The sequence below is a fragment of the Populus alba genome, chromosome 12 (assembly GCF_005239225.2).
Source record: "Populus alba chromosome 12, ASM523922v2, whole genome shotgun sequence".
In the NCBI taxonomy this organism is placed as follows: Eukaryota; Viridiplantae; Streptophyta; class Magnoliopsida; order Malpighiales; family Salicaceae; genus Populus; species Populus alba.
The window spans coordinates 9,741,559-9,765,943 of record NC_133295.1 but is presented as its reverse complement, the minus strand read 5'-3'; the positions used below and the strand labels follow the sequence as shown (position 1 = coordinate 9,765,943).

The 24,385-nt window shown below is 34.2% G+C and overlaps 3 protein-coding genes across 5 annotated transcripts; 2 read left to right on the top strand and 1 right to left on the bottom strand.

The window, feature by feature from the left end:
* Positions 1-1,733: 1,733 nt before the first annotated feature.
* On the top strand, positions 1,734-4,619 carry LOC118044569 (uncharacterized). The gene is made up of 7 exons (XM_035052927.2): positions 1,734-2,098; positions 2,195-2,387; positions 2,507-2,616; positions 2,776-2,854; positions 2,975-3,042; positions 3,618-3,684; positions 4,194-4,619. The coding sequence occupies exons 1-7, from the start codon at positions 1,871-1,873 to the stop codon at positions 4,304-4,306; spliced, it is 858 nt and encodes a 285-aa protein (XP_034908818.1). The 5' UTR covers positions 1,734-1,870; the 3' UTR covers positions 4,307-4,619.
* A 3,178-nt stretch (positions 4,620-7,797) lies between these two features.
* Positions 7,798-9,235, bottom strand: LOC118044570 (protein JINGUBANG). The gene has a single exon (XM_035052928.2). The coding sequence runs from the start codon at positions 9,048-9,050 to the stop codon at positions 7,839-7,841; it is 1,212 nt and encodes a 403-aa protein (XP_034908819.1). The 5' UTR covers positions 9,051-9,235; the 3' UTR covers positions 7,798-7,838.
* A 3,853-nt stretch (positions 9,236-13,088) lies between these two features.
* LOC118044572 (alpha-N-acetylglucosaminidase) lies at positions 13,089-22,906 on the top strand. 3 transcript variants are annotated; one of them, XM_035052930.2, is made up of 20 exons: positions 13,089-13,498; positions 13,669-13,745; positions 13,935-14,146; positions 14,281-14,402; positions 15,005-15,093; positions 15,371-15,465; positions 15,771-15,852; positions 16,330-16,436; positions 16,546-16,576; positions 16,820-16,937; positions 17,146-17,193; positions 18,036-18,145; positions 18,777-18,879; positions 20,206-20,304; positions 20,741-20,851; positions 21,278-21,510; positions 21,636-21,873; positions 21,967-22,045; positions 22,254-22,532; positions 22,639-22,906. In XM_035052930.2, the coding sequence occupies exons 1-19, from the start codon at positions 13,268-13,270 to the stop codon at positions 22,508-22,510; spliced, it is 2,442 nt and encodes an 813-aa protein (XP_034908821.1). In that variant the 5' UTR covers positions 13,089-13,267; the 3' UTR covers positions 22,511-22,532; positions 22,639-22,906. The 3 variants fall into 3 exon arrangements, with proteins under 3 accessions (XP_034908821.1, XP_034908822.1, XP_034908820.1); XM_035052931.2 differs by having other exon boundaries at positions 15,008-15,093; positions 22,254-22,649; XM_035052929.2 differs by having other exon boundaries at positions 22,254-22,649.
* Positions 22,907-24,385: the final 1,479 nt, after the last annotated feature.

Sequence of the window (24,385 nt, the reverse complement as noted above, 5' to 3'; positions counted from 1 at the left end):
TAAATTAGAAGATTAGGGGTTGAAATTAAAAAGGGAATTAATGACCTAATTCAAGCCAAAACATCAAAATTATGTCATTTTATTTAAATGAAATGGTGTGTTTTGACTATATTTTGACCAAAACAATGTGTTTTGCTTCAAAACGACATCGCTTTGGTCAACACCAAGTTAAAAAAAAAATATATAAAAGTCAGGTGACACGTCATCTGCTATTGTTCATTATGTTCTTTCCAAAATAGGCAAGAAAAGCCTACATAAAAGGGGTTTTGGGCATCATTTTTCCTCTTTAGTTTGATCCCAATGACCGAAAAAACTTGCTCTCCTTGCTCTTCCAACAAAGGAGGATCCTGCCAACCTTGTTTTAGTCCTACCCCTACTTTTATATGTCTACAAAGCTAGTCTAAAGACATTTGCAAAAGCAACCTTTTTAACAAAGTTTTTGGATCTTGGTTTTGCGTCAATGGTTGACGGGGTTTGAGAAGGATGAATAGTCATGATGCATCTCCACTTGATGCCACTCACCCCCTATAAATACTAACTCCATAACAACCATAGAGGGGGGGAAACAAAGAGAAAAAATAAAGAAAACCAAAGAGAAAGAAAGAAGAAAGAACCCATGTATAGTGAGACAAAATGATTTAACCTAAAAAACAGACCCACTAACCTTCCCCAATTCCAACCAAAAGCAACCACCACCCTCTATCTACCATTACAGCCAACTCCATTGTTTCTTCATTACTCAATCAGCAGCACAACAACTTCTCTTTCAACCTTTGATTATTCCTCCACATTCAAACAACCACCAGTGATGAGAGCACCACCGCAAAAAACTAAGCCACCAAATAGTGACTAGTAGCACCACATCCAACCTAAATAACTTTCCTTCTCTCCTATATTTTAATCTCCTTTTTTGTTTTGTTAAAAGCATGTAGAATGTGAATTAATTCATGTTTTGCAAGCTTTACATAACTTGGTGACTAAGCTGGGCTAATGACCAACTTACATGGGTTGGATTAAGCCTAGCCTGTTTGGTTGGGTTGGGTTTAGCCCACATCATAAAAAAAGGCATGTTGGGCTATCTTTCACCCCAATAAATTGGGTTAGGTTAAGCCAAAGCCTAACTTAGACTAAAAGGCATATTTGGGATGCCATTTTTTTTCTTATAATATAAGGTCTTGTTTAGCTACTTAGGATGTATTTTCCAAACATGCCCTTAAGGTATTTTTAATGCTTCTTATTTTAGACTTAGGGCATGTTTGGTAAACATGTCATAAGCCTTTTCTTTTAGTTTTAATTTATCCTTATTTTTTAGTCTAGCCAAATAGGCCTTTAAGAATTTTAAAAAATTCTAAGAAAATTCAAGGATCATTTTGAAAATATTTGTGGGTCCCTCACATATTTTTCTAATAGTTTTTACCTAATATGAGACTATATATTTATACTATAAGATACGGATCCGGTATTAAAAATACTTGATTTTTTTCAAAACAATAAAATTCAAAATTCAAAAAAAATCCATACTTTTCCTTTCTTTGCTCTCACAAGCATCCAATCAAGAATTAACAACTCAAGAACATTCACTCAACTTTTATAATATTTTACGACAAAACATAACTTTTTAAAGGCTGGCATTGTTTCACTTTTCTTTCTCTCCAATATTTTTAATTATTCTTATTAAAAATGTGGATGTAACTGTTCATATATATATAAGAAACAAAAATATATAGATAAGAAACAAAAAAAAATAAAAGAACCTACATACCTAGCGCGGGCACATGGTGAAGACAGTGCAATTCTAGTTTCAGCTTGTGACCAGGTTATTAGCGCTTATATTTCAGGCGGCGTCGACAAAGCGCGCGAGAAAAGAAAAATGCTGGTTTGGCGCTGCAAACCTCCTGCTGTTCCATTCCCGCTTTCGCTTGGGACTTTTGTCAAACACTTTTCCGTCATAGAACCAAAAGCATTTCCTTTTCACAGAATCAAGGCAAAATCGCTAACTACCGCCGCCACCATCGGAACTCATAATTTCGATTCCTTCAGTTGCCGCCAAAAAAAACAAATCCGCCTGTATGTTGATACTCTTCTTCAGTGGAACCAGGTGGGGTCATACACAAACAAGAACATAAAAGTTAGCTAAAACTAAGATTTTAGTGTTTGGCTTCTTTTGAGGTTTTGAATTCTGATAATGTTGCAGAAAATGAACCTGACTGCGGTTACTGATGTGGATGAAGTAATGGAGAGGCATATTGAGGATTCACTTGCAATACTACCACCCATACAGGACTCTTATGTTTCACACTGCAATGCTTCAATTGACAGTATCAAACTTGTTGATGTTGGTACCGGTGCCGGTCTTCCTGGATTGGTTTTGGCTATTGCTTGTCCTGGTTAGCCTTTTTTTTTTTTTTTTTCTTTTTCTTTTTCTTTTGTTTTCCTTTCTTTTTGTTTGTTCCTTGAAGTGGGCTTTGTTTTATGTGATGTCATTGGTATTGTAATTTCCATGTAGCATGGAAAGTAACGCTTTTGGAGTCGATGAACAAGCGATGTGATTTCTTGGAACATGCAGTTAGTGTTACTGGTTTGTCAAATGTTGAAGTTGTGAGGGGAAGAGCAGAGGTATTGCTTGTTGTTTTCTGAGTTTGAATCTTGATATGCTTTCTTGTCTGAATAATCATATTTTTAGTGTAACTTCACACACATTTGAGCTGCCAAGTCTTGTATTTGACTCTATGTTTTTGGGTGTTTTGCTCATTATTTATTCTTGTTATAGGACAGAATTTAGGGCAGAATGTTTCCTTCAGAGAGAAATTTGATGTTGCAGTAGCCAGAGCAGTGGCAGAAATGAGAATTTTAGGTTATTAAAAAAATTTCTACCTTAATGTCTTCCGCCTCCTGTACCCTGTTGCAGTAGCCTTTTGTTTCCTAAGGAAGCTTACTGTTAAAGCTAAAGGTGCTTGTTTCTTTTGATTTTCAGCGGAGTATTGTCTTCCTTTGGTTCGCGTTGGTGGGTTGTTCGTAGCTGCAAAAGGCCATGATCCTCAGGTACTTATCTTTTTCAGATTGTAATCGTCAACCCACTTTTATATTTTACTGTAAATTAATTTATTATGTGCAGTATGTTGACAAATTGATATTCTATATTGAATTGACATGGAAAAGAAACTAAACGGTTTACTTATAAAGAGGAAGCCCATGTGTATTGTGAATAGTTGTTTTCTAGAATTTGAAGTTCTGAACATAAGTTTCTTCAGCATGATATTTTTAGTTCATGTCCTTGTCTTTCTGTTTGTTTGTTGGTACCTTGGAATCTGTGATTTTATATTTCACTCACCATAGAAGCCAAAGATTGGGTTTTATAAATCCTAGAAGAATCTGCTTAGTGATACACTAGTGCTATAGTAAAAAGCTTGCTGATAGACTGACAAAAAAGTTGATTGAGTTCAAAACTTTTAAATGATATTGCATCGTGATTATTACAATAATCTGATTTCCAACCCCTTCAAGTACTTTTGTGCTTTTTAATGGTTCTAATCTCGGTAAGAATCGCCCATTGTATATTTCTGTTTTTCATAAACCCTAGCGATCAATAATCTTCCGAAATGTACCTTTTGGTCCAGGAGGAAGTAAGAAATGCAGAAAGGTCACTCAAATTGATGGGCTCATCAACATTGCAACTGTGCTCAGGTACTATTGCTGTAATATCAGATACATATTCTACTTGGTAAAAATATTCCTTTTTTAATATTTCATTATGTTAATTACAGGTTCGCATTTGTATCAAGAAATGAATCTGATAGATTATCTTTATTATAATTTTGATCAAGGGCACGAAGCTGCTGCCTTGATCAGATTGTACTGACCAGTAGCTCAATTGAGTAGCTTTGGATACCTTTATTATAATTTTGATCACCGACTTTAACACTGTATAAAGGTCATCAGTTTTGCTTTGTCTTGGCCTGAATTGATGCCTCTTACCTGAGAAGTGGAGTCGCTTGCACTACGCAGTGAACACAATTTTTTATTAAGTTTGAGATCCAACATGCTGTCTGCAAAAGGATTGTCAACCTTTTTTGTAGAATTTAAGGCCAAATTTTCCCTTTTATTAAGATTTCAATTTTGATAACTGCCTTTGTGTTGTCAATGTACGCTTCCTCACTGAGCTGATATTAACACACCTTTGCTGCTGTATCCAGTTGATTCACGCAGCCCATATGGACAGAGAACTGCCATCATATGTTCAAAAGATCGTCCCACACCAAGGAAATACCCTCGCGATCCGGGTACCCCAGCAAAATTACCACTGTGATGCCCATTCTATTCTGCTTCTTGCATTCCACACACACTGCATATGTGCTAACATGTACTTTCAGATGATCTTTTCTGCTATTAAAAAAGTAGGCAGCAGTGTTGTAGTAGCTCGATATTTGATAAGTGAAGCAATTTGTGCTCCTTAAACAATGTTCATTCAATGATTTAATTAATCTTTTGATATGTATATATCACAAGGTGTACTTCTGCTTGATATTGTACAATGTTTATTCAAGGCATTGACTAAAGCTTGTAATATTTTCTCATATGAACAGGGTAACTTGGCTTATATAGTTTTGATTGAGAAATAATGTCTCCAAAGTTGAGGAACTATATGTCTGGTGTAAATCGTGTGAAAGCTGAAAATTAAGACAGAAGCAATGCTCCCTTTCTGTGGTTACCTTGAGAGCTGTTTTCTTGTTGAATCAAACCTGAATCATGAACTAAAATATTTCAGTACGAGTTCATGCAGCTGAAAAAAACTGCACAGCAAGGACGAAAGGAGAATCTCTTTGGCTGTGTAAAACTCTCTAGGTGTCTTGCAATTTAGAATCAACTTTTCTCACTAGGCAAGGCATTAATGAATATTTCCTGCGTGCAAATTAATGAACTTTTTCTTGCTGCTTGTTGCTTATCAAATCCTCTGTTTGCACGATGCAAGTACGCATATGCGCATGCATCAGCTAAATCTTATGTTTGCGGAATAAGTTGGAAATTGTCAATTCTACTTTACTCTAACTATACCTAATAAACTAAAAGGAACATTTTAAGCAAAACTAACTTGTAAGAAGCAGTGTTGATTTTCAGTTTGCATGTGGTTTTTTCACTGTTAACATGACGTACAAGAAAAAGTAAACATCAACGAAATATCCCACATAGGATAGCTACGAGGATAATCCTTTACTGCGATTCGATGATTCCCTGGTATGGTAGTTTCTCTCTGATTTGCGTAATGGTGGGGTGACACATGATGCCATGTCCAATATGTTTCAACTATAACATCTTCCATGCCAGAGGTCAGGGCATTACATGTTGCAGCCGTATTGATTTTAGCATTAAAATGTTGAGTTTTTTGAATGTTTTTTTTTTTAATTGTGTGTCCGGGTTAATTTATGCATATTTTAATTAATATCTTGAGATTTTAAATTTAACGACCAGGTAAATTTTTAATGATTCTGAGATTTGTGACACTTGAATTAGTGATATCGAAGATGCAAATTCAAAACTTGATCAGTTGAATTATTCTATTTAGGATTGAAATTTTTTTTAATTTTTTTTATTTTTTTTTATTAACATGAGTATCCGGGCTAGCTTGCACATATTTTAACTAATCTCACAGATTTTAAAATTAATAATCATATAAGTCTTTAATAACTCTAAAGTTTATCAAACTCCAACTGATATTATTTTTTTAAAAAAATAAAATTGTTTTTGAATTTTTTTTTTTTTTTTAGTTTAACGTGAGTGTCCGGGCAAGCTTGCGCGCACCTCGACTAATTCCACGGGCCCTGAAGTTAACGACCATATAAGGCTCCAGTGGTCATCATATGAGCAACCTAGGGCTCGAACTTGAGACCACAGAAAAAGTAAATTTTTTGGTCTCAAGTTTTTACCAATGATCAAATTACACGCATGTTTTTTAATATTTATATAGTCGGGTAGATGCCATCCTTTGTGGGCATAAGTTGACTGCTTGCTTGTATTTATTTCATAGTTAGGTTAAAAGTATTTTCGCATTTCGTTTGATGATCTTGCGCTTCCACGTGGTGAGATTGCATGTGTAGACACGATATCCAAGTCCAGGGAGGTAGAAATTTATAGGAGACTGAGTAGAAGGATAATGTTATATATATATATATATATATATATATATATTTAACGTGGTGTCCGGGCCAGCTTGCGCGCACCTCGATTAATCTCACGGGTCCTGAAGTTAACGACCATGTAAGCCTCCAGTGGCTATCATATGAATAACTTAGGGCTCGAACTTGAAACCACAAAGGGAGTAAATTTTTTGATCCCAAACTCTTATCACTGGATTACCACTTAGGTAATTATATTTTTTTTTTTTTTTTTATGTTTCAGGGATTTATTAGATGAATCTTAGATCACCAGATCCCACTAGGATGGCTTTTAAAAGCAGCCTACCAGGAGGAAGAGCAGGTCAGGATAGTGACCATAAAGGAAAAACGACTTTTACCTAACCTCTCCTCCACAGGTAACTTGTTAAGGAGGCCAAACCACTGGTGATTCAAAAAATAATAATAATAAAATAAAAAACTGAAGATATCTAAGATAGATTTACCTTAAACTGAAGAAAATCCATGCCTTATCTTGTCAAGTTAATTACATGAGAAAACAACCAACTTGTGCATCTAATGCATCATCTTTTATTTTCTACCATTTTCTTTCTGGCTTCCTTGTAAGAAAGGGACTGGTTTCTTAAATGGGAGTGATGGAATTTGCTGTGCTTACTTTTTCTGCTATTGGTTCTTTCCCTTATGGCAGCTAGATGCCATGGACAAAACACCTTCGCTTGAATTATATACACTCTTCGTTTTCCTTTTTTACTTTATCTTTCAATTTCCATATTTGGGTTACTGGGATGGATAGCTACTGTTGCAAAGCGCAGAGAAAAAAAAAAAACCCAGCTGCTTAAAAGATTTCTTGTGTGTTATATTACTCCTTTGGACAATAGCGTATGGAGTCGACGATAACGACTATCTTTTAACTTCTGCTTTCCGGTTGTTTTGAACATTAAATCTGCTTTTGCCTCTCCACTTGCAGAAATCTTCTTATTGAGTGGGCTGGAGGAGTTCGCGATGTTGAATGTTTTGGCAGTTTTGGGAAATGGATAGAAAATTTAGTGTCAGCAATCTCTATAATTTAAAGTATTAATCTACGATCTTTTTGTTCTCTGTCTCATTGAGTCCCACAAGCCAATTATAATTCTCTGCATAAATTATAGAACACACCATTCAAAGAATTTGTGATACAGCTAGCTAGGCTTATATGTGCTCAGAAAGTAGGCAAGGAAGGGGCACACCTTGCTCCCTTTCTCAATCTGGGAGGCTTCCCGTGGCAGTACTATGTTGAAACACTAACTCCTAACAAGTTACAGAAATTTTCAGGGAAGGAATTGGGACTTTTGAGTTGTCACCACCTACACGACAGCAACTCATATTTTGAGCACAGAATTATAATAGCAGGATTTAAGTATCTTGTTATGCCTTTACATTTATATGCACTGTTGTGTTAGCTGCCAACATCGGAGCAGGAGCACAATTGAAGTCTCACAAGTATAGAAAAACTCCTGTAGAGTTTACACAAAAGCATATCAACCCTTTAATTATTCTATGATTGAAAGGTCAACATGGCTCCCATACAACAATTCAACTCGAGAAACGACCTCAAAGGAGGGGAAAATGAGAGCAGAAAAGGAGGAAAACAAAAGGAACTATAGCAGACTTCTCATATATTGTATTTAGTATTTACAAAACAGCCGCGATTCCAAGTTAAGGAAATCTATACTATAGGAGAGGGACGTTGATTTGCCACACTCTGATATCACAGTCCAAACTCCCACTGTAAAGAAGATACGATGCATCGGTCGTGTTGTAATGGTCAAGCGTTGCTGTCAAGCACTTGACAGGGCCTCTATGCCCTTCTAAAACTGCCAAGCAAGAGTAACTTTTGTCAGCACCTCTCCAAATCCTAATAGTTTTATCTGCGGAACCACTAAACAACAAATCAGACACAACAGCTAAGCACAATATGGACTGTGAATGGCCCCTTAGGGCTCCCACAACCACCATATTGCCACCACCGTCCTTCTCCCATACTACAATTGATCGGTCACACGCACCAGAGTATAAAACAGACCCATCAGTGCTTAGTGCCAAGGCATTAATCCCAGAGTTGTGTTTTTCTAGCGTGGCAACTAAGGAATGTTTGCTCTCTTTTGAACTTTTCCTCCACACTTTGATATTCTTGTCGGCCGATCCGGTATAAACACTGTCATCATTCGACAATGCCACTGCATTTATAGCATCATCATGTGCGTTGGCTACCGACTCCAAGCACTTGAAGCTATTAGTTCTCCATATTTTAATTGTCCGATCCCATGAAACGGAGTAGAGAAGGGACTCGTCACTCGACAAGGCTATTGCAGATACTGTGTCGACATGATGAACCCATGTGCATGTTTTGTTCCTGCGAATCTGAACTTGATTCTTGGGCAACAGACTTTTGAAGGCACGGTCACCAAGTGTTGGTAAAGTGGCTAAACGTGTGTATTTCTGCTTATCAGATTCCTGGTTATTGATTTTCCATACTCGGATTTTGTGATCTTGATGAGCACTAAAGAGTTTATCTTCCAGAACAACAAGGGACTTCACAGCACCTTTTCCCACAGCCACTACGTTGTTGCTTAGGTTCTCATGATCTATTTCAGAATCTAAAGAGTTTCCCTTCCACAATCGGATTTCCTTGCCGGAGCCGCTGTAAAGGAACTTCCCAACGAGGTTTAGTGAGGATATATAAGAGGTGTGGCCTTTAAGAGTGGTGAGGCAGTGGTGGTGGGTGGTGGATAGGATTTCTTGGTAGTGATCGGGGTTTGAGGTGAGGGAACGTAGTGATGGGAGGCTTGGCTGTGAATAAAGTGCAGGCAGGTTTGTTTGAAGGTGGTCGTCGGAGCGTGGTTGAGAATCATGATCTGAGTAACTAGCATGGTGGTCGGACATGATTCTCTTGCTTGCTTGAGAGAGGGGGGAGAAACACAGGGAGGCAGAAAATATATAGAAGAAAACACTAGAGAAATATCAGATGTTTCCATAGAAAGGTACACATTGGGAAATGATTCGTCTATCCATATAAAGTAAAAACAGTAAAAGAAAGAATTGTGAGCTAAGTTTTGTCCTCATCAACCGAGCTTTCCTGTTTTGAAACTCATCCCGCTACGACAACCTGGCCCGGAAGACCGTACGACCAAGTAGACTAGAAAAATCTCTTGAAGAGAAAGTCAATCAGTACGGTGAACTATGATACAATGATTCAGGAGGATTTTTATTTTAAACTATTTGTTTTCTTAGTTTTTTTATTTTTTATCTAATTTTAGAAAAATTGTTTTACTTTGAGGTTTTTTATTTTATAAAATTAATTTTTGAATTCATTTAAAAAATTATAAACCTCTAGATATAGATTAATTAAAAAGAAATATTCAGTAATAGAATTATGACTAAAATTTGGTGTGACAATTATATTCGACTTCAATTTTATCTTTCTAACTTGTTGTTTTTGCTTGTAATACTTGATATCAAAGCTCAATGATCTTGATGTTTATTTACTTATTGTATGCTAAAATAACTATGACTAAAGGTAGCAGAATAAGATGAACTCATGTATGAGGGGATGAGGAGATTTCCTCTTGAGAAAGAGATGTTAAAAAATTAAGAGATAAAATACATGCAAAGATAAGTTGTAAAATTAAAATAGGTGTTCAACAACCAGTAATAAAAGACATGCAGAGAAAAATTATAAAATTAACATGTTAGTTGGCAGAGGTGAGGAGCTTAGAGGATCGTGAGAAGATCGATCATGGATTCATAGACAATTTTGAGAACTCATTTTATAGGCATGGGTAGAGAAAACGACTTCTTGATTGAGATGGATATCATAAAGATTTTAGCGATCTTGTTTATAATGAGATAGATGTTGATTGGTATTCTCTACCGACTCATGATTTTTATTTTGATGGTGATGATGTCATAAACAATGATAATAATGGTAATAATGTTGTCATCAATGGTATCTTTGAGGCCGTTTGGTAGTGTGGTTGTGGGTGAGGTTCACCCACAGCCACAAATATTATCGTTACCTCACCCACAGCCACAAATATTATCGTTTGGTTAAGAAAAAACAGTGGTTTATGCTAGTAGGACCCATCAAAAATTTAGTTGTGTCGTAGGTTTTGTAGAAGCAACATTTTGCTGCTTCTCATGGGAGGAGGAATCAATGCACAGTGGAGCCATGCTCCATTGTTCTGGTCAGACCAGGTCCGACTCAACAAAATAAAAAAAATAAATTTTTATTTTTAATTGAGTTTTATTCGAAAAACTAGTGTTAAACATTATTCAATGACACTATATAAATTAGACGGAAATTGCTTAATGACGTAGCATTTGCAGAATTTGATCGCAATCCTAATTTTGTTCATGATTATATTTTACCTGATGTTGTTGCGCTTTTAAGAAATTTGTGAAAATTATAGTCCTTATCAGATGTATTTCATACGTGATGGAATTGTAGATAGTTTAATGGAACAATAAAAAATATTTATATAAAGTTTTATTTATTTCATGATGTAATAGCAATAATTAAATATATAGTATTTAAATTAAAAACCATCAATATTAATATATATTTTTTAAATTATTTTATAACCTCAATTTCAAAAGCATTCTTAACCAAACACATTAAACTACTTTTTGTTCAACCTCAATTTCAACTACAGTTTTAACCAAACATATATTTTTTCAAACCAACCTCAACTAAAAGTACGAGAAAAAAACTTTTTGTTGAAACGCCACCATGGCTATGTCATCTACACATATAACACTAAGAGAATGAATCTAATGACAGAAAGGAAGACTACTATCAAAACCATAATGACATTGCACATGTTGCCATAAGATGGCAATCTTGTTTCACACACTGATTTATGTAATTTTTTCTTCCCTTCCTCTAATTCAATCCTTGATTCTTCAATAACTCTTTGATTTAGTTTCAATATTAATTGATCAAACAACATGAAATGAAAAAAGAGAAAAAAATAATCTCACACATGTCTCACGTGATGCAACCACTAGCTAATATTATAAAGTTTGCACCCAATTCTTCATTCTACAAGTTATCAATACGGGGGTATATGAATTGTCAGTATGATGCCTTTTGTCTCACTAATTGCTAGTACCATGGCTATCCTATCTCACCAATTATCATTACAGCATCTACTTTGTGTCATAAATTGATGGTACAACATCTGCATGAACAATTTGTTTAACAAGTTAACTATATGGCAAAATTAATTATTTTTCATCATTACTCTGAATTATATGTTTGAGAACTCCATCCTTTGCGAGGAAATTTCATATGACCTAAAATGTATAAATATCTTGATCACCTGGTAACAACACATAGACCATAATACAAAATCACACACAATAATCACAACCTCCACTCTCCTACGTTCTTGTTTTCTTTACTAAACGATTTTTTTTCTCCTACACATTTATTAATTTAGGCACTAAAAGATTTTATATATGATGATAGGAGATTTGTTTTGCAATAAATTGTTTTTTTTTTTAATCAAAGGTGGAAAGGCCAAGTTCAATTTAAAGTTTTAATAATTTTGTTATCGAGTATAAATATATATTTACACAATTATTCTAAAAAGATGTTATTTGGGACAAGATATATTATCATATATTATGCACAACATAATTATAAAATACACATAAAATGAAAATCATGATAATCCTGATAACAAGTGTGTATTCTCTATTTTATTTTATTTTTATTTTTTAACATGCGTAACAAAATTTCTCATGAAAAGATAGGTTTAAAGGCCCAAGTCAACAGGGCACATAAGTCCATGGAAGCAACTTAAAATCTAAGCCCATGTCGTCTATTAGTCAACCTATAAAAAACACAAATGAAAGAATAAGGCCTCATTTGTTTTTTTGAAAACTGGTTTCTGGAAACCAGTTTTCAAACTTTTCTGTGTTTGTTTGTTATTAGAAAAGTTGGTCAACAAAAAATACTTTCCGGTCAACGAAAAATACTTTCTAGTCAACGGAAAGCACTTTCCGGTCAACGAAAAATACTTTTCAGTCAATTTTAGTCAATGAAAAATTTGGTTTGGTTTTCAGGAAAATGTTTTCCCTTTAACTGTGTTTGTTTTCCGGAAAGTAGTTTCCAGAAAATCACTTTCCAAACTTTCTTGTGTTTGTTTGCCATTAGAAAAGTTGGTCAATGGAAAACACTTTCCAGTAAAAGGAAAATTTGGCTTGGTTTTCAGGAAAGTGTTTTCCTAAAAAATTTGGGGGAAAACACTTTCCGGAAGTTGTGAAAAATTTAAAAATATCATTATTTGCTGATTATATCAAATTTGATCCTTAAACTTTTGATCGCTATATATATATTTTGTTTTTAATATTTATTTTCAATTTCATCTCTTAAAATTTTATTTTTATATTAATTTTGGTCCTTATTTTTATAATTGTTATTTGCTTTTTTCTTATCATTTTTTTATTGAAAATTTTTATCTATCAGATTTGGTCCTCATTCTTTTGATTGTTACTTATTTTATTTGAAATAATTTATGAAATGTTGATTATTATTATTTTAATTTCTTTATTTTTTTTATTTTTTTAGATTTGATCTCTATTATTTTGATTATTATTTATTTTATTTGAGATAATTTATGAAATTATATTTTTTTTTCAATTTTATTCTCATTCAATTTTTTAATTTGTAAGATTTGTTTCTTATTATTTTAATAAATTTGAGAAAAATAAAATGTTAATAAGTTATTTTCCATCTTATTTTCCATGACATAACCAAACACTGAAAAGTGTTTTCTATCTTATTTTTTATTACACTACTAAATATCAAAAAAAACTTTCTTAGAATTCATTTTTTTAAAATTTACTTCTCCTAAAATTTATTAAAAAAAAAAAATACTTTCCGGCAATAGGTACGTCAAAATGTCAAATTTCGAATTCGAAAAAACAAAGCAAACAGATAGCACCCACCATTTTCATTTCTTTACACTTCTGGCCGGCAATCCATTTTGTCTCTTACTCTTCACAGAATCTCCTTACTCCCTTCACTACAATGCCCATCTTCTCTATAGTAAATCCCTTTGGGTTTATCACTCTCTTCATCTCCATTGTTCCCTATGGACTCCCCTCTAGTTGCTGCCGTTTCTCTCGTCCTCCTCGCATCCTTCCTTCTCTTCTTCTCTTTCGCTCAATCTTCCACGATCGGCGTCGGTTACATTTCCAAAATTCTCGAAATCCAGGACCGCGAACGAGCTCTTCCTTCTGTCCAAGTTGCCGCCGCTCGCGGTGTTCTGCAACGCCTCCTTCCTTCTCACTCTTCCAGCTTCGAGTTTCGAATTGTATCTAAGGTACTTCGATTTCTTTGTTCTTTTATCGAATTTATTTAATTATTTGATGCATTTCACTAAAGTAACACCGAGAGATTATCATTGTTGTTGTTATAGTTAATTTTGAAGAACAATATTTTTTTAAGATTTTTGAGCAAGATATATAATTTATTTAATTGTATTAATGTTAGGAGCAATGTGGAGGGGAATCTTGCTTCATTATAAAAAATCATCCCTCGTTTACAAGGCGCGGAGCTCCACAGATTCTGTATGCTAAAGACTCTTTACCGCTTTTATTAATTTTTGCCAAAAAAAAACTTATGTCTGTTTTTGTGGCAGTCATTTTCATTAACGTGAAGGAAATAAAATTCATCAAGTTCGTTGAATTATCGAGAAATTATGACTTCTTTTGTGATAACGTGGAATTTTTTTTATTTTTCTGGGTGCTCAATGCTAGAATTTCCGGGGTAACTGGAGTGGAAGTGTTGGCTGGTTTGCATTGGTATTTGAAGTATTGGTGTGGTTCGCATATATCTTGGGACAAAACAGGAGGCGCGCAGCTCAATTCGATACCTAAATTGGGTTCTCTTCCACGTCTTCAAGATGATGGTATCTTGGTTCAGAGACCTGTTCCTTGGAATTATTACCAGAACGCTGTCACATCTAGCTGTGAGTTTCTGCATTGATTGAATTTTTTATTAAATATCCAGAGTGATAGCTATGTCATTAATTCAGGTGGATTTAACATTTTGCTTTGTGGTCTGATAAATATTATATAAATTTAATATATGTTTCTTTGGAAGATTCTTTTGCTTGGTGGGATTGGAAAAGATGGGAAAAGGAAATTGATTGGATGGCTCTTCAAGGCATCAACTTGCCACTAGCATTTACAGGACAGGAAGCTATTTGGCAACAAGTTTTCCAGGTGCCATTCCCCTTATTGATCTCCATATTCTTCCAATTGAGCTCTAGATATTTTATTTTGTTTTATTTGCCTTTTTTTTTAATCATGGAAGCTTCATCACTACTGAATTTTTTATGCCACTACATTCTATGATATTGGGATCATGAATGATCTGTACTGAAAACAATAATTACAATAAGGAACCAGGATCCTCATACATGTACGTCTCATTATTCAACTACTAATTTAACCTTTGTGAACCTGTTTATTGTGCTCAGAATTGTTTTGCATATAGTTAGTATATTGGAAAAGATAAAAGTTAAGTGTATTGATCTATATTACAATCCCTTTTGTTGAACACACATTTATCAATAAAAACACATCACATGAATTATATTTTTCTTCAGTATATGTTGAGTTAATCTTTGAGAGCTGTGTCGTACATTGTTTCATATTGTTTCTTCTTACATTAGTTCTGGATTCCAATATGTTTCAATATATTCTTTTTGGTGGTTAATAACAAATTGACCATATTAGTTATTCACAGAGTTGTGAATTGCGTTGGAGTTATTATGTTTGATGTGGCACTTTGATTTCTGTTCTAAATAGACTTTTCACTTTAGCAGAAATTTAATATTAGTAAAGAAGATTTGGATGATTTCTTTGGAGGCCCTGCATTTCTTGCATGGTCACGCATGGCAAATTTGCACAGGTGAGCTTATATTTCTTGCTTGACTGTTTAAAAGACAGTAATTTGTGAAAATTTTCTATGTACACGTTCAATTATATAACTTTATGTGTGATGTTCGAAATGTTGATATTCCTCTATTTTTGCAAATTCCTAATTGTAGCATATTATGTCTTTTAACCCCTTGATTAACTATTTTTATGATTATTATTGTTTTGGGCAAGAACATTCTCAATAATGTCTAGAAATGAAACTGGTTCAATAGTAACAAGCATAATTACAAATACTATTTTGTTTACAGGTGGGGAGGACCATTACCACAAAGTTGGTTTGATCAACAACTAGTTCTGCAGAAGAAAATTCTCGCCAGAATGTATGAACTTGGAATGACTCCAGGTATCAATAGTCATATACTTATACTCTTAAGGTTTCTAGTTGTGGTATAAATTCAAATTAATCTTGCCATAGCATTATTTGAAGTGGATGTTAAATTCCTCGATAAGAGGAAATATTTTGCCTTTCTTTCTTTTGTCCTAATTCTGCAAAGATAAAAGTAGAACTATTTGCATTTCAAAATGCCACTTCAAAAAATTTAAAACAAAAAAGTTTGAGGAAATTCACATTTATCTATCAAATAATTGCTTTGATTTTTGAACTTCTATCGATTTAACTTTTGCAATTATTGCTACTCTGCTGTCCAGTTCTTCCAGCCTTTTCTGGAAATGTTCCTGCAGCATTAAGGAATATATTTCCTTCAGCAAAAATAACACGATTGGGGAATTGGTTAGTACATCTTTGTGCTACTTTAACATATGCATGGACTTCACTTTTAAGTTCTAGTTATGAAATGCAAGAATTCTATAGTTTCTTAAACTCAGGGTTTCGATATCTTTATAATTAAAATACAAAAGAACTGGTTAGGATCATGTCCAAGAAGCTCACTAGAAATTCTTAAGCTTTCTATTCATTCTTTTGGTGATTTCATGCTCATTACATCCACATATATTGCAATTATCAGATACGGGGTGCTTTCTCCAGTCCTAGCTTAAAATAGGAAATTGGGTAACTCAACCTTGTGTCCTGGAAAGATTAATCAAGTGCCAAAATGTACATGGCATTTTTGCTGTGGGATGGCAAGAAGAGATTAACAAACCATACCCAGCATCATCTAGGATTTAGGACTGCAGAGTTGTGTTGATGCACTTCATGTATTTCTTCGATGGATCTATGAATCCATGACCCATATTCTACATCCTCCAGGTTTTCAGTTAGGAGTGATGTTAGATGGTGCTGCACATATCTCCTTGATGCAACAGATCCCTTGTTTATTGAAATTGGAAGAGCATTCATTGAGCAACAATTGACAGGTGAGCTTATCTGAATCACCAAAGTTATTCCAGAATTATATTCCTTATGTTCAACAAAAATGCAAGAAGTCTAAATTTTTGTGATCTTTGCAATTATCTTATGGGTCAGAGTATGGAAGGACCAGCCACATATACAACTGGTAATATTTTCTTTGCTTTGCTATTCATACAACTGGTTTTCAGTTTGCAAGTTTTATATTGTAAGCTATCAATTTTGACAGTTTTCAAAGTCCAGCATTAAAATCATGAATCCATCCATCCTTTTGTTTTGTCATTGGCTCTTTCATGTTGGAATTGCAGTGGAGCAAATTCAATAACAGATCAGGTTTAGAAAATTATTCTATCTTAAAGTATCTGTGTATTGATTGTTTGAATAACTGCAGTGACACTTTTGATGAGAATACTCCACCTGTTGATGACCCAGAGTACATATCTTCATTAGGTGGATCAATATTTGAGGGAATGCAAAGTGGTGACAGTAATGCTGTCTGGCTGATGCAGGTGAAGGAATATCGAATGTTTAGTTATCAATCATCACAAAACGTTTATCTAGCTTCAGTGATACTTAATTCAATGTTGATAGTGCATTTTGTCATTATATATTTGCTACAAGTATGACATCTCTATAATTTATGTTCCAAAATTGCTTCTTAATCAACGTGAGCTCCATTTGTTCTGGAATTCTGATTTATTTGCTTTAATTCTGCAGGGGTGGTTATTTTCATATGATCCTTTCTGGAGACCTCCACAAACGAAGGTTATATTGTAATTTGATTGCTTTGCTATTCTAGGCACTCTATGTTCTATAGTTAAGAACACTACCATTCAATCTCTTGAGTATTTTATTTTTTAAATAAGCATTAAAGCCATGTTGAACCAAAGTGAACAAGGATATAATTCCTGTTAATGATGATGTTTGAGTGTACAGAAAACATTGAACTTTAAGCAATCTTTCTAATATCTGCAATTTTAAATTCTCGAGTATAGAAGGAAAGTTCAGAAAAACAAAGTAGAGAAAAATTTAATCAAAAAAAGAAAATGGCAAGATGTTAGTTAGGAGTTAATCAGGGTTTCTCATTTATATGATCTGACTATGTATAAATCAATTTTATAATGCGCATGATATCACAGCCTTAGATCACTGTGGCTATCTTGGGTTATCTCTTAAACAGACTGAAGTGTTCTTGATGCAATGTGAAATGTTCTCATTTCGTACATTTTGCTCAGGAAAAAAAAGCTTAGATCTTCTCTATGTTTTTTAATTATCCCAGCCAACTTAGGATATTGATTGTGTGAAGCTTCATTATGGAAAATGTTGAAGGGATACAGATGATTACTGATTAGTTTGCTATGCAACTATTATGATTTTCTTTATTTATTTTGGAGTAATTAGAATCCATACATCACCCAGAGCTTATTACGCCATCGTCACCTACTTGTAGCAGTTGTTGGAACATTCAATGCATCTATGTGTGTAGATACACCAGTCAAAGCCTTTTTCATGCTTTCAGCTATAGATATGATTTGGAAATGTTCAGTTGCTTTTTTTATTTTATTGATGAGTGCTTTTGGTTGATGGTATTCTTTGCTCTTTTTCAGGCGCTTCTACATTCAGTTCCTATAGGAAGGCTGGTAGTCCTTGATCTGTTTGCCGAAGTGAAACCCATACGGGATACTTCAGAGCAATTTTATGGTGTCCCTTACATCTGGTAACTAATTGTTCTTTTTCTAACTGATGATGATATCTGTGATTGATTCTTAGCCAAAGATATTTGCTTATGAGAAGTAGAAATATCCTGATTTCATCAATTGCAAAATCTGCTGTATTATCATTAGTCATCACTATTCTCATTTGGGCTTGAGTTTGGACTGGAAGCATAAATTGAGACCTTTTTTCTTTTTCTATGTTATAAATGCAGAGTATTGTAAAAGAACACATAATACATGCTATCTGAAAATGCAGTACAGAATTTATAAACCATGTTACTGAGCGTCACATCCATGGCCATTGAGTCACATTCATGGCCATTGAGTTATTTATGCAGGTAGAGTAGCATAGAGTAGCAATATCTAGTACCTTACACTTCGGTTGTGCACCTGTGAAACAACTCATATCCTCATTGAAGTAAAACTCTGTTGATCTCTAAACATCAAGCTGCTTATAATTCTGTTACTTTATTTTCTGTTATATACTAACCTGTGAATAAATCTGTTATATCTATGTTCAGTGTTTACTTAATTCCTGATATATATCCTAAGAATGAATTTCTGATGTTTTCTTTTCCTTTTCCTCTTCTATATTTTATATTGTTTTTAATTTGTCGTTTCTCCACTTGGCAGGTGTATGCTGCACAACTTTGCAGGAAACTTGGAGATGTATGGGTATTTAGATTCAGTAGCTTCTGGACCAGTTGAAGCTCGTACCAGTGAGAACTCCACAATGGTAAAGTTGATTCCTTCAAAGCTTGATTGCTAATAAGGATTGAAATGTTATGTGGCTTTGATCTTTCCATTTGAAACATAAGGAAAATTTAACTTATATTATCTTAAAGTTTCACCCTTTAACAAAAAGCACTGTAATTTAAAAACACTTTGCAACTTTCATTTGTATTACAATTTTAAGCTACTATTAATAAACAATGTCAGTACCTGATGAAATTGGTTGGTGGCCCACCCATTATCCAAGATCCTTCAACTTAGCCAATCATAGCATTGAAAAAATTGAACCTCTTTCAAGTATCCTGTTTGACTCTCTCCCTCCACAACTAATTGTGCACATAGCATTTCATGCTCTTACATAAGGTTGACAGTTGACAATATTCTTTATATTCATGATAAGTTCAACGTGTTAAATTTTTTTCCCTTCTCTAATACTCCTAGTTCTCTCTACAAGCTTTCCACGTATACAACTACACCTCCCTCAATCTAATAATGTTAGATTTTAAGATTCTTAAACTAAAGAAAGAGGAGAAAGTAAAAGAAAAAAGGAAAAGATCTGGGAGAGAGAATAGCTTAACACATTTTCTAATTAGATGGGCTTGTGAGTAAAGGGGAAGCAATTTCATACTGTTTTTTGACAAACTTGTTTGATTTGTTGTTTAATTACAACACATGAGTCTTCTAATTTATTGAATTACAACAGATGGCAACAACACATGAAAATGCAGACAAAAGATTCCAATTATAAGAGCAAGAAAAGCAGGATTCTGTTTGTTTACATTGTGAAACCTAGATATACCATAATATAATACCCTTCATTATTAGATGCACCGAGCGAATGAAGCACTTTATTGATGGTTCAGAAAAATTAGAATTCATGCAACTGAAACTGATCAATTAGATTATTGTGTAACATAATGGGTTGTATTGTTGCATTGCTTGAACAATTTGATGGTGTTTAAGATAAAGGTCTGTATATGCAGAATTTGGTGAGTGATACAGCTGATTTACCTTGCAAATATTCTTCATTGTTTAATGTAAATTTTATTTGTCACTTTCAAGCAAATTACAATTTGTCATTTTAAAAACAAATTGAATAGGCGTATGCACTAACTCCCCTTTTATAATACGAATGGTGCATATGCATGACCTTGCATAGTTTTGCTGATGCCTGTTGGCTGTCAAACCAAAAGAAGCATATAACTATTGCTAGAACTCATCTCTCTCTCTCTCTCTGTGACAATTCATCGTGTCATGTTACAATTTTAACTAATTATTGTACCATTTTATTCCATCATTTATCTTATTCTATATAGTTGCTTCTGTGAAGGTTGGTGTTGGAATGTCAATGGAAGGTATAGAACAAAACCCGGTTGTTTATGACCTCATGTCTGAAATGGCATTTCAACAGAACAAGGTTGATGTCAAGGTAATGTAATGTTTGATAAACTTAACCTTAAGCCAAGCCATGAACCCTATCATCCTTGCTTTCTTGTTAAGTTTGGTGATTGCTTTTTATGTTGTTTGAATGCATCACTGAACACTACTGTAGTTATTATTGTGTCAAATACTAGTCTTTTCAGAGTTCCTCTCATCTTATTCAACTCTGATATGTCAGTTTACATGCGCTTTCCTTTAAATGTTTCATAAAATTGTGGTACATTTCATGATCCTGCTGAAAGCTTTGTTTCTAATTTTCAAATTTTGAAATTATGAAGGAATAGAAGACTTTTTTCTGAAATAAGAAAGTTTCTCCACCTTTATTTTCTAGAAATGTTGGCATATGGGAAAATAAATAAGAATGGATCAGGGGTAGGGAAGTTCACACTTTCAATCAAAATCACAATATCTTGTCTTTCTTTTAGGAATGGATTGAATTGTATTCAACAAGACGTTATGGTCGATCAGTTCCAACAATACAAAATGCCTGGAATATACTGTACCACACAGTTTACAATTGCACTGATGGTGCCCATGTAAGTACCCCAACTTGTCTACAGTCTATGAAGTACATTTGGATGTATTATTCATCATAATATGGTAATGACTCTACCTATCTTTGGCTTTCACAAATGTGCATAATATGGAACTTATATTTAATCCTTTTATTTCTGTTCATTTATATGTCCTCCTATACATATGCTTTTGTAATTTCACTCGTTTTCTCTGTGGATGTTTATACATTTTCATCATTTCCCTCAGTTCAAGAAAAGTTTATTGTGTCCACAAATGTCATGATTATGGTGATTCTGATTTGAAATAAGAAATGTAGTCTTTTTAACCTCGAGTCTGTGACTTTGTACTCGGTCCACTTGAAGTGCCAAATTCATATTTTGCATGTGAAAAACTCCTAGTGCACTCTGTTGTTTGAATTCTGACAGCCTTAAGCATTGTTGGACCAGGACAAAAACCGGGATGTAATTGTAGCATTTCCTGATGTTAATCCAAATCTTGTTTCGATGCTGCAAGGAAGGCATCACACCAATGTAAAACTAGTATCAAGAAGAGCGGTCCTCATAAAAAACACTGATTCATATGAACATCCTCACCTATGGTATTCAACCACTGAAGTTGTGCGTGCTTTGGAACTTTTCATTGCAGGAGGGGATGAATTATCTGGAAGCAGCACCTACAGGTTAGCATTTTGAGGTTTCAAAAACCTTTTGCTGGATGGTTTATCCATTTCTGTAATTCTTAAATTATTATCGATTTTTCACTATTTTCCCATCCTTTTCTAAATGTATATTATTTCCATGTCAGTTATGACTTAGTTGACCTCACAAGACAAGTGTTGGCAAAATATGCAAATGAGCTGTTCTTAAAGGTCATTGAAGCTTACCGATTAAAAGACAGCCATGGAGTTGCTCACCAGAGTCAGATGTTTCTAGACCTTGTGGAAGACATAGACACACTCTTGGCATGCCATGAGGGATTTCTTCTGGGTCCATGGTTAGAAAGTGCAAAGCAACTTGCTCAAGATGAAGAACAGCAAATACAAGTTAGTAGCCTTTCAAATTACAGCCCTATTTGATCTCAAACAATTTCAAGAGTCGTGTGTTTTTTAGTAATTCAATGTGCTCTGAAACTGCAGTTTGAATGGAATGCAAGAACTCAGATAACTATGTGGTATGACAACACAGAGGTGGAAGCAAGTCTTCTTCGTGACTATGGTAAGGGGATCAGCACTACCTTGTGTATCTCTTTACCTTCGTTGCTTGAAAAATTAGCCTCAAGTCAAATTTGGAGGCTCTTCCATGCCCATCCTCTCCAGATGGACATGTCATTGGAAGTTGTTATCACTGGATGATTGAAAACTTGTAGGCTTTTTAACAGTATTTCAATGGAGTTTTAAGAAAACCTCTGTTCCCGTTCTTTCAGGGAACAAGTACTGGAGTGGTCTCCTAAAAGATTACTATGGTCCCCGAGCAGCTATATATTTCAATTTCTTAGCCCAGAGTTTTGAAAATGGCCATGGTTTCCAGTTGAAGGCTTGGAGAAGAGAATGGATAAAGCTTACAAACAACTGGCAGAAAAGTCGGAAGATATTCCCGGTGGAGAGTAACGGAAATGCTCTGAACATTTCACGGTGGCTCTATCACAAATACCTTGGCAATCCGGATACATGTGATCATTAAGTGAAGCTGCCATAGGACAATGGTACAAACTATATGAACTTTTTGGACATCATCAGAGAATCATGTGATTTGCATCAAACTAAGCTGTACTCTGCTTGTTTACGAATTATAAATATAAATGAATGCAGGTCATGTAACATACGAGGCTAACATGACAACGTAGTTAAGCCAGATGGGAAATGTCTAACCATGATGGAAACTGCACCAAGATCCGCAAAGCTTCTAGTTTGTAGCTAGTTTGGAGTGAGTGAGGTCAGTGAACGAACCCTTTCGCCGCCCTGTAGATAAAAGGTGGGAAATAACCACACTTTTAATGACTGAGGGGCACTAGGGTAAGCAGGGGGTTAGATGGTCGAACATGAGCTAACTAAATTCTCTGACCCGAGGGAAATAGTCATTTATAGAATCTAATTTGACTTGGGTTATAATTTTGATGGGTTAATCTAATCAATCTAGAATAAATTCATTTTAAATATTTTTTAAAAGAGTTAAAATGAAGTCAGTTTAAAAGGAAGTTATGAAAAAATCAAATAGCATCTAACTTCAATTTTATTCAATTCAACTCTTGAACAATTTAATATGAAACCTAACTCAAAATAAGTTCCTAGTTGGTGAGATACTAGGTTGATTTACTGCACCATGTTAGGTTTAATAATAATAGTTCATAGTTGATCACGTGCATGAGAATACTTGGAAGAAAAGCAAATTGTTTTGGAATAAAGTTAAAGAAGCTGGTGAAGAAACCGGTTTTTTTATATCTAAAAAATATCAAAATATAGAAATTCAAGAGACTAGTCATTTTATACCTAAAAAATATAGGAAATTAAAATGATTGTTTCAACAAAATTTTCAGACCATATTTTATATTACTTGAGATTTTTATTTTAGTTTTTTAGCTTTTAATTCAATTCCCGACAAAAAAAAAATGTAATTAAAGGCTAATTTGAGTTTTAAAAAGCTAAATCATGTAAAATATAGGAGAGAATGTTGTGTATGTGTGTGTTAAATTTCTTTTCCAAACAGTTTTTAAAGTGGATCCTTTAACTTGATCGGTAAAATTTTAATAAAATTTAAAATTTATCAATTTATTAACATATCCAATCGGAGAATTTTTTATTACTTGGCTCAACTTTATTCACGCGTGCCTACCCTCCTTTATCGGTTGCAAAAGGTATTGATATTTTAATGTTAATTGCCAATGAGGCCCTTGAGTCCATGTTAATTAATGGTTTGCACGGGAACGTCTTGGTCTTAAAACGACGTCATTGCTAACTGCTTCAAAAAAAATAAAAAAATGAAAACAAGATAACAACGGTTGACTTTCTAATGGAGCGAACTAATGTTTGAAAGTGGGAATTTCAGAGAAATAAAGTTTATTTTACAAAGAATATAGATAAAAATAACAATAAATGATATTTAAATATAAGATAAAAATAAAATATGATAATGTTTCTGAGATACAGAACCGGGGAAGTCCTTTTTGGGTATCTTGAACGGGGAGAGCTTTGACCTGAGAATGGATAGGCCACGAAGCTTCTACGAATCAATGCAGAAGAGAGGAGACTTCTTCTTTCAAAACCAACGCCACGTCACACCTCCCAATTTGACTCGGAGCGTTGATGATGAGAAATCGCCCGGGTTTCTCGATGCTTCCAGAAGCACAAGCTGATTTCTGCATTTACTTGACTGCCCCTGGATTCTCTATTTTGCAACTGTTTTATTGAAACTCTGTCCATTTTAAATACTCGCAGAAAAGCTGCGCTGATTATCCCAAGAAAACAATGTTTTCAACGCTTCTAGAATCTTCAGACTTGGCGCATAAATTAAAAATAATTTTCTTCTTGAATATTACAACTGTTTAAAGACTAAGAAAAT

What these genes read in the sequence shown, in the direction of transcription:
- LOC118044572 (XM_035052930.2), top strand. Translation starts at nt 13,268, where the DNA reads ATGGACTCCCCTCTAGTTGCTGCCGTTTCTCTCGTCCTCCTCGCATCC. An exon ending in TTTGGCAACAAGTTTTCCAG is followed by an intron (nt 14,403 to 15,004) that starts GTGCCATTCCCC and finishes TTTTCACTTTAG; the next exon opens with CAGAAATTTAATATTAGTAA. An exon ending in TCTGGAAGCAGCACCTACAG is followed by an intron (nt 21,511 to 21,635) that starts GTTAGCATTTTG and finishes TTTCCATGTCAG; the next exon opens with TTATGACTTAGTTGACCTCA.
- LOC118044569 (XM_035052927.2), top strand. Translation starts at nt 1,871, where the DNA reads ATGCTGGTTTGGCGCTGCAAACCTCCTGCTGTTCCATTCCCGCTTTCG. An exon ending in TTGTGAGGGGAAGAGCAGAG is followed by an intron (nt 2,617 to 2,775) that starts GTATTGCTTGTT and finishes GTTATAGGACAG; the next exon opens with AATTTAGGGCAGAATGTTTC. An exon ending in AACATTGCAACTGTGCTCAG is followed by an intron (nt 3,685 to 4,193) that starts GTACTATTGCTG and finishes TGCTGTATCCAG; the next exon opens with TTGATTCACGCAGCCCATAT.
- LOC118044570 (XM_035052928.2), bottom strand. Translation starts at nt 9,050, where the DNA reads ATGTCCGACCACCATGCTAGTTACTCAGATCATGATTCTCAACCACGC.